General features: G+C 45.3%; 1 protein-coding gene across 1 annotated transcript in view; it reads right to left on the bottom strand.

The window, feature by feature from the left end:
• Window positions 1-16874, bottom strand: part of Myo1e (myosin IE) — a 189448-nt gene that overhangs the window by 106789 nt on the left and 65785 nt on the right. Inside the window, exon 2 of the mRNA XM_040740350.1 lies at window positions 6322-6465. Coding sequence (XP_040596284.1) covers window positions 6322-6465 — 144 coding nt within the window. The remainder of the gene's footprint in view (window positions 1-6321; window positions 6466-16874) is intronic.

Below are 16874 nucleotides of genomic sequence, written 5' to 3'. Positions count from 1 at the left end.
GGTTAAGAACACAAGCTGATCTTCTAGAGGTCATGAGTTCAAATCCCAGCAACCACATAGTGGCTCAAAACCATCTAAAATGAGATCTGACATGGAAACAGAATTGAGAGAGAGTATAAACATACCTACATCAGAACTGGCCAGAAATAACGTACTTCAAGGAAACAAAATCAGTCACTTCCAGTTGGAATTTGGCTTCATTGTGTATCTAAACAACTGGCTGGGTCTTTAGAGACCTGAGCTAATACCCAGAGAGCTCAGGGCCCAGGTTGGGGGTGGAGCTCCTGAAAATGTCCCTCAGCACTCCCTCCCACACCTAATACATAATTCAGGTGTGCCTCTGGGAGCACCATCAAGGCCATTATCTCTACACACATAATCTTCCACAGTAAAGGTGTGGCTCAAAGGTAATTTTCAAACTGCAGGCAGATACGAAACTATGACAGCAAATGAAAGCGGGGGAGGGGCACCTCATTTAATAGACAATGAGAGGCAGGAGGAAGCAGGCAGATCTTCGACTGATTGGTTCCCAGATGTTGGTCCATGCTTCCGTGAATGCTCATTCCCCGGCAGCACAAGTGACAAGGGAAATAAAAAGGAACAACACATTGAATTTTTCATGAGGCTCTCAATTCAGGGCTGGCAAGATGACTCAGCCGGTCAAGACACTCACCACCACGCCTAATGTCCCGGGTTTCATCCTGGAAACCCACATAAAGGTGCCCGGAGAGAATCTGACTTCTGGACCTTTGTGCCCCTCCCCCGATAGTAATGATGAATTCAACAAATAAAGTTCATTTCGTCTGGTATAAAGGACTACTCTTTGGATTTAGAATACTTCCTTTTGACACATGTAGTGTAAGGCAGTATTTTCTGGGGTGTAGAGCTAGGACATAATTCTGCCTTGCTTGCCTTATTCTTAACTTCGAAAATCATTTTGTTCTTATTTTTAAAGATGTTTCTACTTGTATGAGTGTGTCCGGTGCCATGGAGGCCAGGAAAGGGTATTAGATTCCCTGGAGCTGGAATCACAGTGACTTGAGAATGAGCCCCCAATGAGGGTACGGAAACCCGGGGGCCCCTGAACAGCAGAAAGCGCTGCTGACTACTTCACCATCTCTCTGGTCTGTTATTTAGCCATTTTTGTGATATCCCTGGCTGACCTAAAGGTTACAACGCAGCCAAGGATCACCTTGAAGGTCTGACCTCCCTGTCTCCATCTCTTGGGAGTACAGTGCTTGGTTTGTAGGGTAGTGGAGATAAATTCAGGGCTTCATGCACACTAAGGAGGCACTCTCCCAAATGAGCTACATGCCCAGCCCTTCATATTTGTTTTGAAGATTAGGTAAAGCGAAAAGCATTGTACTACTGAATGTGATGACAGCCTGCAGTGATAAGCCAACCTCAGCGCACTGGAAAGTGAAGGAAGGGGAGACCAGTGGCCAAAGTCCTTTATTTGGAGAAGGTCTGAGCCAGGATTCAAACATTTGGTTCCAGTCACAAGTCCAGTGTCTCACCCCAGCTCACTGTCCCCTCTGTGTGAACCGACTGCTGACGAACAAGCTTCACTCTGAATGATTAAGAGCACGCTGCCTCTCGAAATCATTGGTCTGGCAGGACAGCCTGAACTCCTCATTGAAGGATTAAAAATGCCAAACACGTTTGAGTGTGGCCTTTGAGGAAAAACTGTTTAAAGACAGTTGGAGCAGGCGAGTGTGAAGTGCTCCACACAGGAATTCTCCTCAGCCAAGCGGCTGGAACGGATGGACAGCAGAATGCCGCTGCTGCAGCTCTTTTCCCTCTAAACTCCAGAACGTTCTTCCCTCACACATTTTAGAGAACAATTGTAAGCAGTGTGGCAGCCATCTCTAAGGATGGATGGTAAACTCAGCCTTCCTTTTGGGGGGATAAATAGCTCAAAATGCAGGGCTTTATCGGCCAGACAATGTCAGCGTGTTCTAAGTGGATTTTGTTTCCTAATGGAGAACAAAGCAGCTATGCTTGGCCTGCATGCATTAGCCACCAATTGCCCTTTGTGCTGACCTACAATACTAAACAGTGCTGGTATTATGGGCAGGAGAGGTAAAAGGAATGGTTATATATATTGACATCTCTTTTGCCTTAACGAACACAGAAGAAACAAAGAGAGAAGCCAGCTTTCATGTACAGGAATGTCATGCCATGGGTTATCTCAGAAGACTGAAGTGGTGAGAGATGGGATGGCAGATGCAGCCTCCTGTTTAAAACACCCGTCAGCATCGCCAGGCCTCCTCAGAGCTGAAAGTGACTCCCTCCCACCTGCCGAAAGAAAGCACATTTATACCGAGTGGGTAGAGATGTCTAAATCATAAAGTCATTAGTGGTCAAGTAGCTCATTTCCTTGGGAGAACACGCCATTAGTCAGTTATTGACTCAAAGGCATTCACTACCCCCACTTCCTTCCCCGTTGAGTCATTAAAAAATTCTGCTGTCTGAATTTAAAAAGTCTTGAGAGTCAACAGATTTTCAGCGAACGCTTAATACAAGGCATCCCGTGCCAAGAACTGTGCGGGAAAGCCAAAAATACATGAGGAGGGCTGGTGCGATTTGTTAAACAGCAAGAAAGCGCACGTGTGTATGTGTGTGTGCGAGAGGGAGGAAGCTGTACGTCCACAGGAACTCGCCCTGGGTGGTAGGATTTCGGGTGGTTTAGTGTCTTTCCCTTTGCTAGGCTGCATTTCTTAAGTCATGTCAAATGATCACATACAGCTTGAAAGGGCTTTTACAATCTGTTCTCTGTATAAAAGTCGTGCTGTCTGTCTGCAAGAAGCTCTGGGCTCTTACTAGAAAACAGCCAGTGAGGAGCAAGGCTGTCGGGATTGAGGTTGGGCTGACTTTAGGCAACTGCTACCATCATTATTTTTGTCTTCTCTTATTCAGTTTACTGAAAACCACATGTGTGTACTGGGTAGGGAGGGAAATGGCTCAGTGGGTACTAATGCTTGCTGTGAAAAAAAGAGGACCCAAGTTCAAATCCCCAGTACATACATAAAAGTCAGGCATAGCTGCACATGCTTGTAATCCCAGTACTGGGGAGGTAGAGACAGGTTCATGTTAGGTGCTCCCTAGCTAACCAGCCTGGCCAAATCGGTGAGCTTCAAGTTCAGTGGGAGACATTTGTCTCAAAAATAAGATGGAGAGCAATAGAGAAAAACACTCCTCTGTCCTCCATATGTACATGAATGGGTATGTGCACCAGCACACACGTATGCATATCACATACACACACACACACCAAACCAGCAAAGAGAGAAAACCACATTTCTCTGTACAGAATTTAAAAAAACCAAGCTTACATCCCAAGGCTTTTTGATCTTCCATTTTAAACAGTTTCTAGAGCTGGGATGTAGCTCAGTTGGTAGGAGCCAGGATGTCCAGAACCACAACCCACACCCAGATCTTCCTAACCTCATCTGCCAGTTTCCATGTGCCATGGGTCTTCCGCTTAACATTTTTTTGATGGTGTCAAATCCAGATGAAATGAGCCAATTTCAGTTTGTGTGACCAGAGAATATGAAAACTAAAAGTTCACACAACTGCTTCCACACAGTTAAATCAAGGGACACGGAGCAGGTGGTAGGGCAAGGGTCACTAACTGCTCTGGAAAGGTCTGGAAAGTAATTACTTTAGACCTCACGGGGTCAGATGGTCTGTTTCAATGGCTAGGCCAGGCCATGGTACCAAGAAAGCAGCAGAATCTGTCACTGAACAAGCACAGTTGTGCCCCAGGGCAACTTCAGCTTAAAAAAAAAAAAAAAAGCATGGTGGGCAGGATCTGTCTGTAAGCTGCAGGCCACAGCTAACCAAGATTCTGTTTACTCCAAGTTAACATAATGCCATATTGTAATGTGCATTATATCATCAAATTGCCATGTGCTGTTTGAGCTAAGCAGCTGCCTCCCCTTCAGCCCTAAGCATGTTATTGTCAAGTATCTTCTGAAACTACCTGTCCTGAGTCAGGTGGCTTCCTGGCTCTTGACGGGGTGGGGGTGGGGTGGGGTGGGGGGGGTGGGGGCTGGTGTGGGGGAGATGATCAGCAAGCAGCTAAGGGCACTAAAGACACTGTGCCCTTGAGAATATCTACAAAGCACACTATTTCTGACCTTATTGTTATTGTTTGTCTCACAATGTAAAATATCTGCAGTAGGGACAAGAGGCCGGAGCTCAGCCTGGAGAAGCTCATCCACGAACAGAAGACCCAGGTTTCTGCTGGATGTTTGTAAGCCATCCAATTTGATATTATCTATCTGCTGTTTTTTGGTTTTGGTTTTGTTTTTTTATTGGAACCTCATCCCAGGGGACAATCTGCTCCATGTGTGCCTCTCTTAGTCGGAAACTCCAGTAGGCTGTCTCAATATAGTTTCCCCAGTCAGTTTCTGCTGGGTGTTGTTAACTCTCAGTTTGATGATGCTGTCTATGCTCTCTCAATCAAATTACTCCAGTTGTCTCTGCAGGGTGTCGTGTGCCTGGTCTAATGTTTTATATCTGATGTTTTTCTGTATCTGCCACGTGCTATTTGTTTTTCTACTTTTGCTTGCTACATGGTTAATAAACTCACTCATTCAAAAACCAAACATAGCCAGGCTGTGGTGGTGCACTCCTTTAGTCCCAGCACTTGGGAGACAGAAGCAGGAGGATTTCTGTGAGTTCCAGGACAGCCAGGGCTACACAGAGAAACTGTCTCAATAAACAATAACACAAAACAAACAAACAAGCCAAAAGCAGAGCTACTGTAGATAATTCTCGGGACTTTATGTATGTAGAACAAATATGTATGTCAAAATTGATCATTTTAAATGGTTATACCACATATCCAAGTATAGGAATCAACAGACATGTTAATTAGCACTATTTAATTATTCTATAAAGTCCACTTGCATCAAAACATCACATCTTATCACCAAAATATAGAGGCTGGAGAGATGGCTCAGTGGTTAAGAGCTTGTACTGCTCTTTCAGAGAACCAGAGTTCTGAACCTCTTATGGTCTTCTTGGGCAGTGCACACGCGTGCACGCACAGCGTTACATAATTAAAAATAAAAAAAATACCCTTGAAGCCAGCACCTATGAGGCAAAAGGAGGCAGATCTCTATGAATTCAAAGCAAGCCTGGTCTACATAGCAACTTCCAGGCCAGCAAGGGATAATAATGAGACCCACAAAACCCTTTTAAAAATATATGAACAACTCATTGCTGTCCATTAAAAATTTAAATAATGCTGTTATAACAGTCAACAAATCCAAATATATATTTAGCCTTCAGAGGAGGACTTTAGGAATTTAACTGCATAAATATTTAGAAGAAATTCATTTTTGGTCAATAAGAAACAGCACAGTACTGCTTGTAATGGTTCAAGTGTCTTGAAGTAATGGGCATCGACATATGAGTATCTAGTGAGTAAAACACCTAAACACACCAGTGATGGGCAGGTAGCCAAGGCAGCCTGCAAAAGTATATAGCTGTCTAGGTTTCGGTGATTCTAATAGTCAGGTAAGCATTGCAAATAATGAAAAGAGAACCCTGATAAGAAAAGCTCCCCAGGCATTCTGGGTGAAATCCAAGATGCATGTTATGCCATAAAGCACCCATGTTTCTTAGACACTGTACCGTCAGGAGTCACCCCAGCATTAGCATTAAGCACCTGCCACCACTGTACAGATAACACAGACTTTGCATGGCAGTGATTAACCTGGGTGACAATTTCACTAACGGATAGTTGATCCAAAGAAAACTCCTGACTGCTGGAAGAACACCCTCTACAACCACAGTTCTCTTTTACCATGAAGTCAACACGCATTTCCATGAGATTTGCACTCTCTGTTTTTAAAGCCCTATTATAAAATGACATCTGGCAAGCTAACAGGGAAACACACCAGGCATTTCCAATAGCCCATCATCCCTTGTCATGTTTCCTTCGGTAAATATAAAGGTTCAGAAAAACTGGGGAGGTGGCCTTTCTATTCATGAGGTGATCTTTTTAAACCTTTGCAGGATATAGAACTCTGCAGACCAGGACTTTGTCCAGGATAGGCAGAGGTCTGACAGTTAGAATTTATGCTGCTGTAGCTCAAAGGGACACTCCTGGAGCTGCACTGTGACCCCGTGAATTTCCAGAAAAGCACTCCAGTCTCATCTTTGCCCTGAGAAGTGCAGCTCCCCATTCTCAGAATGAAAACACTGAGAGCCAGCTCAGACTTTCCGGGGCAGGGCTCAGGGGCAGAGACCCACGCTCCTATGGGACTGTCCTATTCCAGGGGGTGCTAAAGGGAGGATAAAGGATACAAAGATGTAGTCGTCCATGTATCTCTTCTTCAGGTTCTCCACAATGGAGCTCTCTGTGATCTTGGAGAGTAGCACCATGTCGTCCACGCCACTATGCTTGACATTGTGACTCTGCCAGTGGTACCGGTAGGCACCCTTGCTGCCCTGGAGACAAAAGCACAAAATGGGTTAGGGTAGTTCATATTCTCCTGGAGTTTTCTAATACACACACACACACACACACACACACACACACACACACAAATATATGTATTTTCCCAAACAAAATGTATTATAAAGCACAGCAAAAATTTTGAGTTCCAGCCTTGCCACCTACAGATAAGTGGGGGAAAGTCACTGTGGTCCAATATACGATGAAAACAGTATATTTTGTTTATTTGATAAGTAATAATTAATAATATAAAAAACAAACACACAAAATGTATAAGACCTAGGGCACGGGGCTCTTTACCCTGTGGCACGATGAAGTGATGGCCTTTGAACCAGATCTCAAAACACTTGAATTTTCCAAGGAAATTAGAAGAAGAAAGGCATTTGTTCTCATGTATAATCATCAAGCAAAAAAACCCACATGCAAACAGAAAAAGAAAAGGAACCGGAGCAAACGTGTGTCCCTGACGACAAGAGACAAGATTCTGGAGCACTGTCTTTTGCTGTCAACACCTCAGGCATCTTCACAGAGGTGCCACGTACCATGATGGACCAAGTAAGACTCAACCCTGCCCACACTGTGTAAGCTCATGACCTGGGGGAGTTTCAACAAAGCAGGGAAAACTTATGGACAAGGGTATCTAGAAAGGCCAGCTGCTCAGACATCGAAACCAGCACGAGAAAACAAAAGTAGAGGCTCTGTGAGAGACAGGAGAGGTGGGAAAAAACCAAGATGGCAGCTGTATTAACGTCCGTGGGGAAAACATATGGAGTTGCTTTGTTTTGTCTGAGAAGGACACAGATATGAAGGTAAGTCCAAGAGGCTCAGAGGGAAAAGCAATCATCAAAATCCAGCCAAGAGGAAGCCACCATCAGGAAAAGCACACCACACGCCAAGGGTCCAAGCTGTGGAAAGAGGCTCCAAAGGGTTTACCACCCATGCTGTCTAGTGGAGAGAAACTGTCCATATGATATATTTGGGTTTCCCAGAACCACACATAACATCAATTCTGCAAAATTACCTCAGATGTCACCGTTCCTCCCTCCTTTGTGGCAAGCAGAAAGAACGGAAAGGCTCTGCCCACAGCTTGACTCACAGGGCTCCCATCATATGCTCAAGGCCAACCAGACACAGCCAAAGGTACGCTGCCTCTGGTTCTCTGGCCATCGCCCCCCCCCCCCCCACACACGGCTAAAAATGTTATTTCCCTTGTGAAAATGTAAACATGATTGAGGATAACAGAAAGCCAACAATAAGTAGCTATTTAATGTCTACAAAGAACGAGGGACAGGAGAGATTGGTGCCATAGTGTGCATTCTCATGCAGACCCTCAAGGTAGCCTGTGTCATGTGGACAGCCACCAGGTCCACTGTCTCCTCTCCATCCTACAGTCCTGTCTGCTGAATCTACTGGCTGACTTTGTCCGAGAAATTGACATTAAAAGTTGTCATCCTGACCGCAAATTTGCTATGTGGCTGAGGATGACCTTGAACTTCTGACCCTCCTGCCTCTACCTCCTGAGTGTTGGGGTTATAGGCACAAGCCACCATTCCTGGTTTCTGCAACGCTGGGAACGGAACCCAGGGCCTCTTGCATGCTAGGCAAGGGCTCTACCAACCAAGCTATAAGCCTCTTATGTCTCCCTTTCCTCACTTCCCAGACTTCTCTCTAGAACATGAACCAAGAATATGGCCCAGCGCTTGCCACAAGTGAACCCAGCTCAGTGTCGGTTGGATGATATTTGTTTTTTACTTTACAATGGCACTAAGGTGACATTCAGAAAAAATTATTCTTCCTGCTTTGATCTTTTCCCAGCCTGGCTGGTAATATGCAAAGAGCCACAGCTCTAAGCAGCCCCGTGTCAACAATCCACCTCACCTCTTCTTCCCCCAAAGCCCAGCACAGCAATACTATGTGGCTAAGCCAAGTTGTATTCAAAGCATTTCAGTTTTTCAGCTTATGACTTGTCAGGATACCATCGTAGGTCATGGTGATTGTCTCTGTAGAATTATTTCACTTGCAGTAACCAGTCTGTCTATCATCCCCAACAATCTCACAAGAGACGGGTTTATACTCCATACTACCTCCAGTGAGTAGGCAGCAAAGGCAACAAGTGTAGCCGGTTCTCTTTACAGACACGCCCAAACATGGCTTCTTCCCACTGCCTTCCCAGCGGCCCATAGGGCATTTACGTCTGTCTATCAAGACTAAAATGGCAACAGGATACCAGACTGCATCTGGGTGGAACTCCTCATTAAAAAGACACATCATCAGGGCTGCAAGATGTCTCAGCAGTTAAGACCTCGTGCTGCTCTTGCAAAGTACCTCGGTTAAATTCCCAGCATCCATAGGGTGGCTCACAACCACGTGTAACTCCAGTTCCAGGGGATCGGGCACCCTCTTCCAGCCTCCCACTGGCATAGGTACATACTCTGCACATACGTACATGCAGACAAAAGATTCTACACATAAAATGTGTGTGAATTTTTTTAAAGAAGACACATAATCTTTGTTAATGACTACTTCTTCTCAATGTCAAAGACTGAAACACTAAGTTGTTTCTAATTAGACAACTTTTCTGTATCTAATTGGTTGTGAATCTCCGAGAGAGAGAGAGAGAGAGAGAGAGAGAGAGAGAGAGAGAGAGAGAGAGAGAGGGAGAGAGAGATCTCATGTTTACCACAAATGTGTAATTACTTCCCTTTCTCTTTCCCCCACGTCCCAGGCAACAATGGCTGCATATATGAACTCCATCCCCACAACCCCCCAACATTGTGAACGTCTTGTAAAATTACAAAGAATCTTCTCAGCTTCTCACCTTCCTTTTCCCTTCCGTCCCAACCCACCACAAAAAGACAACTACCGGGCACATAGATGAGACCGGAAAAAAATGTTTCCAGGAGAGGAAATGTCACAAGAAAGATTAGAATACAACGACGCATATGTATGAAGAAGCCACAAAGGAACCTGTTACTTTTGTATGCTAACCTAAAATATTTAATTTCTAGAAATGAAAATTTTAAATTTTTAAAAATTAGCTGAGATAAAGATAGAGGGAACAGAGGGGAGAAGAGGAGGACAAGCACCTTGGGGTGGGGGGAGGCTGCCCCCGCTAGACTGGAGGAGGGGATCAGAACCCAGCAGGCAGGGAAACACACAGAGGTGATATTGTGCTCAGGGAAGTGTGGACCTCAGGGCTCTCAGCCAACTCCCCAACAGAATTTAAAGGTACCTGGGGTAATGTACAGGAGGCAACTGAGCTAAATGACAAAGGTCTTCAGAGTCAGGGAATGCTTGCCATGATGGAACACAGTTACCATTTATGGCCCTCTAAGGAGAGGCAAGTGACTGACAGTTGCCCTAGGACACCAACTACTGTCTCAGAAGTGTGACGATGTGCCACAGTTCTGGGGAAATCACTCTGACCATGCGTTTCGTTTTCCTTGCATTCATTACGCCTACTCCTGGCTGGGCAGCAACAGCCTGGCACGCTCAGATGGAACATGGGTAAGACTTCCCCATGATGTCACCCTTCCTCTCCTTCAAGAGCTGTTCCTTTCCTCTCTGTTTCCTTCTGAGTAGCTCCTTTTGTCCCCTTCTCCCTAAAAGGCAGTAAGGCTGCCAGGTAGTGGTGGCTGCACACGCCTTTAATCCGAGCACTCAGGAGGCAGAGACGGGTGGATCTCTGTGAGTTCAAGGCCAGTCTGGTCTGCTGAGAGAGGTGCAGGACAGCCTCCAAAGCCACAGAGAAACCCGTCTCAAAAAACAAAAACAAAACAAACAAACAAAAAATCCAGTAGGGCTTTAAACAAAAAGAATACAGATTAAGAGTAAGACAGAGGGAGACGGATGAATAGTATTGAGAATTGTAGTATCAAAACTGAAGACTTGCTTGTAGCCCTGAAATTATCAACCATTACGATTCTCCTGTCAGGTCTTTCTCGGACCCATGTTAGTTTCTAATGACCATTCAGTTTGGGGAAAAGCAGTTAATTCATGAGAAGGTTCTGGAAAGTTGGGCATGTCTATATCCATATAATAGCCTAGTTTAGGAAGATGGCCACACCCAGACACAGGGTCTCTCACCAGGAGGAAGGAAGGGTGACATGCAGGAGCTTTGGTAAGCTGACTATTGTGACTGGTTTTAAAAGGTGGAGCCTCCCTGGTGCTCTCTCTCTCTCTCTCTCTCTCTCTCTCTCTCTCTCTCTCTCTCTCTCTCTCTCTCTCTCTCTCCCTCCCTCCCTCCCTCTGTGTGTTTACCAGGGTGGGGACTAGGAGAGCAAGGGTGAGTCAGAGGCACACACAGGCAGCATTATCCCCTCTGGAGTCTCACACACCCTGAGGTGGCCCTTGCCTCATGCCTCTGCAAACTCTGGCTTTCCCACTTCACCCAGGAGAGGAGGAGTCCTTCATGGGCAATGCCCTTCAGAGGTCAAGAAAACGGATGCTGTTAAATACAACAGAAACACAGTAAACCCAGTGTTGGGAAGGATGGAACACTAAAAATACACTCACAGACTCATAAACAATATTTTTAGGGAGCAAGCTAAAAATAGGTATTGGAATTTTAGAAACTAGTCAACTAAATAAAAACAAAATCCACATACTTTCTGATCTGGCCATTTTATTTTGAGACATTTACTTAAAGCTGGGAATGGTGGCACATGCCTTTAGTCCCAGCACTCTTGAGGCATAAGCAATTGGATCTCTGAGTTGAGGCCAGCCTGGTCTACAGAGTGAGTTCCAAGAAAGCCAAGGCTACACAGAGCAAGCAAAGAGATACATCTATGAATCTCCCCATAGGAATGCTGGGATTGCAGATGCTCTGGCTTTTTAAGTGGGGTCTGAAGGATCTGAACTCAGGCTATCAGCCTTGGGCACCATTGGATCTGTTCTGTGCAGCATTTTAGACTTGGGGTTTTCATGTTATGGATGCTCAACTATAGCAAAATTTGAACATAACATCCTAGGATGGCATTAGCTAACTGACCAGGATTCTATATGGCTTATAGTTTTGGAAGGTGCTTTGGAGGAAGTTAAAAGATACTGGCACCCGTTTGGGCTTTAGCTGGTCCCTGCATAGAACAGGACAGCTCATTTGGCTTCCAAAATCCCCGAGTCTTGGACACCCCTCAAGTACATCCCTCAGAGAAGCTGAGAAGCCCTGGTTTTACTGGAGGCACGGGATGGTGGCTCAATGCCCAGCAAAGCAGAGGGCTCAGTTGTTTTAGCCCATGACTCACACTGGGAAAGGGGCGGGTCTATCTTACAAGTTGCGATTTCGTGGACCTCTGGCTTTCTGCCTTTTGTCTTTCTTCTCTTGACTGGAATATATCACTTCCACAGAAATGAAGGAAACAGGGCTAGGGACTTAGCTCCATGGGTAGAGAGACCCGGGCTCACATACCTGGTGTGCAAGACTGTGTCCTGCCCGCCACAATGGAATGTTTATATGCAATTACTAAGATTTCTGGTACTTAGCACACATCATACCCCAACCGTTCCTAAAACCCCAACCAATTTAAACTTCCTTAAAGGTTTTCAACATCCAAGTTCCACCCATCTTCTGCCATGAATTTTTGGTTAATTTATTCATTTTAATTTGTTTAATCTAAACAGTCATTTTTCATTTTTTTTTAAAGTGGAGCTAGAGATGGCTCTTGCAGAGAACCTGAGTTCAGTTCCCATAACTCATACAGCAGCTTATAACCATTTGCAATTCTAGTTCCAAGGAATCTGATGCCCTCTTCTGGCCTCCATATGCACCAGGTACTCATACAATAAGCTTATTTATATACATGTAGCCAAAGCATGCATGCGCATAAAATAAAAATAAATTCCTTTTTTAGAGCATTATTTTGGTGATATTTTGGTTTTTGTTTGTTGGTTTTGGTTTTTGTTTTTTCGAGACAGGGCTTCTCTGTGTAGCTTTGGAATCTGTCCTGGCACTCACTCTGTAGATCAGGCTGACCTGGAACTCACAGAGATCCACCTGCCTCTGCCTCCCAAGTGCTGGGACTAAAGGCGTGCACTACCACCGCCCGGCTACTTTGGTGATTCTTTTAATGCCTCACTATGTAAAATAGCTGGGGAGCTATTTCTGTGGCTAAAGCATTTGCCACCAGTGTATGAGGACCTGCGTATGACTTCTCAGAACCATGTAAAAGTTGGGTGCGGTAGCACATATGTCAGTAATCACAGCATTTCTATGGAGGAAAAGGGAGACAGAGACAGGAGAACTTCCAGAAGTTGGTGGGCCAGCTAGGCTGATGTGTGCAAAGACAAATGACAACAGAGACCCTGCTTCACACAACACAGACCCCCGAGGTTGTCCTCTGACCTACTCACACCTACAGGGACATGCGCACACACACAGGGGCACACACACAGACATGTGCACACATGTGGGCACACGCACAGACACTGTGGCCTGTGCACTCACACACACCTCCCCCACGTTGTCCACATCCATGTGACTTGCTGCAGTGACTTACTGCTGTCCTGTACTGGGTCAGCCCCCACCTGTTTCTGACAGTCGTGGGGGAGCATTCGGAGTTTAACTCTACGTCCCAGAAGGCCTTTCCTTTCTGTGAAGTCTCGAATGGCGAGACCAGACTCCCTTTTGTTGGTAAGTGGTGGTGAAATGTGAAATCAAACTGTGCTGTTCATCTCGCAATTCCCTGCTCTAGTCCTCTCACCTCAGAGACGCTCCCAGCGAGTCACACTGGGATGCCTTATAGAGGCTCCAGGGTAGGGTGGGCTTGAAGCTGAGGAGACATTCCCTCTTAGGCAACTGCTTCTTCCTTTTTCCCTGAAAGAGCTCCCTTCAACAACTGCCAGGTTGATTCTGAGTCTTTTCTTTCTCAACCCCTAGAAAAAGAGGATGTCTCCTGCCCTTCTGGTCCTCATCAAAAGTCCCCTTTACCCCTTATCTAGAGCAGGGTTAAACACATGTCCTGGGTGCCGAGGGTCATAGGTTTCCATGACCCAGCTCAGGAAGCTTGAGTTCCCTGAAGGTGCAAACCCCCATGCTGAAAGATGTGCTGGAGGCTCCCTTGGGAATGGGACAGGAAACCGGGGAACAATCTATCCTTTCAAACCTCGTCTAGACCCTGGAAGCTACGCCCGATAGGGCAGCTGGCCTTGCATCTGATGTGCAAATCCTAGTGAGGTTTCTCTATCTTGGCTTCCCCTTGCTCTGTAGCTCCAAGCCCCCCTCTCTCTCTGTGTGTGTGTGTGTGTGTGTGTGTGTGTGTGTGTTGGGATCACTGAGTCACACTGTCCCATTTGGATAAAATATTGTCCAGCAAGCTCCTCCCTACTCTACCTCCTACACCTCCTGTCTCATCAGCCCAGGCTGCTCTCTCTGGGAACCCCACCCACCCCCATGCAACAGCAGCATAGTGCCAGGCTCCCAGAACTATGCCTCATTCATCATCTATCCAACACCCAATACAGTGATCAATGCGCGTGTGGGTGTCTCACACATATTTGTTGAATGAATGATATAGAATATAATAATTATTATAGAATAACTAAGTATCATTCATTTTAATACCTAATATATAACTTATTCAGCAATATCGCCAGGAAGGAAACTGGCACACAGAAAGGTTAAATTGCTCAGCACCACACATACTTACACATCCTATGTTTCAGAGCCAGGCCTTCGGCTCTCAGGGGATCCTACTTAAACACTGCCGCTCATAACAAAGTAGGTGGCACTGCACCTGTGATCATTCTAAAGCCCACTCCTTGCTGCTGCTGACAGTCCTTTCATCTGCGTAATAACGCCATGAAATATTTCTCCTTGAAGAGAAGTATACAAAAGTATAGAGAGCATGGGTGGGAGGCCCCAAAGCTCAGAACTCAAAACACTCTGGTTCAACATGGCCTCCAACAACACCAAGCTCTTCAGCATGTAGCCAGCCTTGAGGGCATTTGTCCCCTGTGGTGTCCCTAGCATGCAGGCCAGTGTCTGACATGTGGCACTTAGTGTCAGCCAGTACAAGTTGAGTGAATACATGATATACCAATAAAACTGTGCGTGTTGGTGCATACCTGTAACCCCAGTACTCAGGAGGCTGAGGCAGGAAGATCACTGCAAGTTCGAGGCCAGCCTGGTCTACACAGTGAGACCTATCTCTTTGGCTCATCTCAGAATATCTTAATTACCACACTGTGGCAGTCACCGGCAGGGTTAATGGGGACGCTGGACCCAGAGGCTGCACCAAGACGTTACCAAATCTCACCTATTTGCCTCCAACCTCAGGAAGTCAAAACAAAGAGGCAATCCCCTTAAAGACATCCCTTCTCTCTGGGTTTTTGAAGCAGGGGCTCATATAGTCAAGGCTGGCCTCACCCTTGAACTCCTGATCCTCCCGCCTCCTCCAGAGTTCAAAGGTTATAGGTGTGCACCACTACACCCAGCTGGACCATCCTTCTGTTAACTCCACAGTCCAGCTAAGGGTAATAGGCTGACGTTAATGAGGGAAGTACATTTCGAACTGCAGAACAACGTGAACTGAATGGTTGAAATGGCCTCATGTGGCAAGTGTGTGATCATTTAATCAGACTAGTGATGAACCAATCACCCGACAATGGCAGGCTGTCTCCACAGCTGGGGCTCTAGAGAGGTGTTCATCAGGCAGAGTCCCTTAAGGAAATGCCCCACCATTCCTGCATTCAAGTACAAAGGTCTTGGGTGAGTGGATCACAGGTAACCAATCGGCAGGCTGGAGCACAAGCTCTCGCTTTCACATGCCTCAGGCAAGGCCAGTTTCACAGAATTTTACCCTTCACAAGAAGAAAAGTTATATGACTTAGGTTGGGCACCTCATTGACAAGACTGTCATTAACAAGAGTCACAAAGCAAAACACCATTTCACCCTGTCCTAAACCTTGGTTAGACATGGATCATCTCTGAGGCAAATACAGCCACTGTAGTTCTCTAATTCACTGAAGAGGCCAAAGTCATCAGGCAGGCAAACTGGCTAGGAAGAACAGCTCTCATGGGTCTTGTTCATGCCATTGACTGAAACAGAAACAAAACTAGAAGGTAATTTCTAGATGAACTCTGACTCAAGTGGTTCCTAAATTTAATGCCATTCTGAGAGAAATGATCTACCAAGAGAGTGCATTTAAGCCTAACCAAAAATCTCCTGGTGCTAGGCATATAGCTTATTTGGCGGAGTACCTGTCTAGCATGCACACAGCCCTGGGTTAGACCCCAAGCACCACATACGCCAAGTGTGATGGTGCATGGAACTTGCATGGTAGATACCATATTGATACATCCCATACTTGGGAGAAGAAGGCAGGCGGATTGGAAGTTCAAAGTCATCCTCAGCTATATAGCAAGTTTGAGGCTTTCCTGGGTTATCTGAAATCCTGTAGCCTCTTCACACACATATGCTCTCTCTCTCTCTCTCTCTCTCTATATATATATGTATATATATATGTATATGTATATATATATATCTCCATTCACCTTTTCTCTTCTATATTGACTGAAAAAATATACTTTACTTATGCAAAACAGGAAAAGAGGTGTAATAACCAAATACTCCTATCTTATTTTTAAACATTATTTTATTTCAGTATATTATTTCATTTTTCTGGAAAATTAATTGTGTGAATATATATCAGTAAGGATTCAACTTAGAAAAGAGCTTTTGGAAGTGTGGTGGGATTGTTTTCTTGCCCATGTTTTGAATATATATATGTATGTATACACATATCCAATACATATGGATTTTCAATATACATGAATATGCACATATATGAATACATTGTCATGTATAATATGGTATGCATGAATATATAGGAACTCCTATATTAGCATATATATGACTATATATACACACACATATATATGGGGGTTCACATACTCATGTGTGTGGAAGTTGGTGTCACTCTTGACCACTTTCCACCTTTTTTTTTTTTTTTTTTTTTGGTTTTTCGAGACAAGGTTTCTCTGTGGCTTTGGAGGCTGTCCTGGAACTAGCTCTTGTAGACCAGGCTGGCCTCGAACTCACAGAGATCCGCCTGCCTCTGCCTCCCGAGTGCTGGGATTAAAGGCGTGTGCCACCAACGCCCGGCCCCACTTTCCACCTTTTGAGGCAGGGTTGCTCACTGAACCTTGAGCTTACAGAATGGTTACACTAGCTGACCAGCGAGCAAGGGTCTGGGACACTCCTGTCCCCACCTCCCCACTGCTGTGATTACAAGGTATGCAGTACTGACTGTATGTAGATCCTGGGATCTGTACTCAGGTTCTCCAGTTTTCGCAGCAAGCATTTTACCAGCCAAGCAATCTCCTTAACCCTGCCTGTGGTTTTTAAAAGCTAACACAGAAAACTAAAAGAACACAAACCATGGGGTGCCGGGCCCAATTAGCATA

Source organism: Mesocricetus auratus, unplaced genomic scaffold (genome assembly GCF_017639785.1).
Source record: "Mesocricetus auratus isolate SY011 unplaced genomic scaffold, BCM_Maur_2.0 Super-Scaffold_100691, whole genome shotgun sequence".
NCBI lineage: Eukaryota > Metazoa > Chordata > Mammalia > Rodentia > Cricetidae > Mesocricetus > Mesocricetus auratus.
This window is presented reverse-complemented; position numbering and strand designations above follow the sequence as displayed.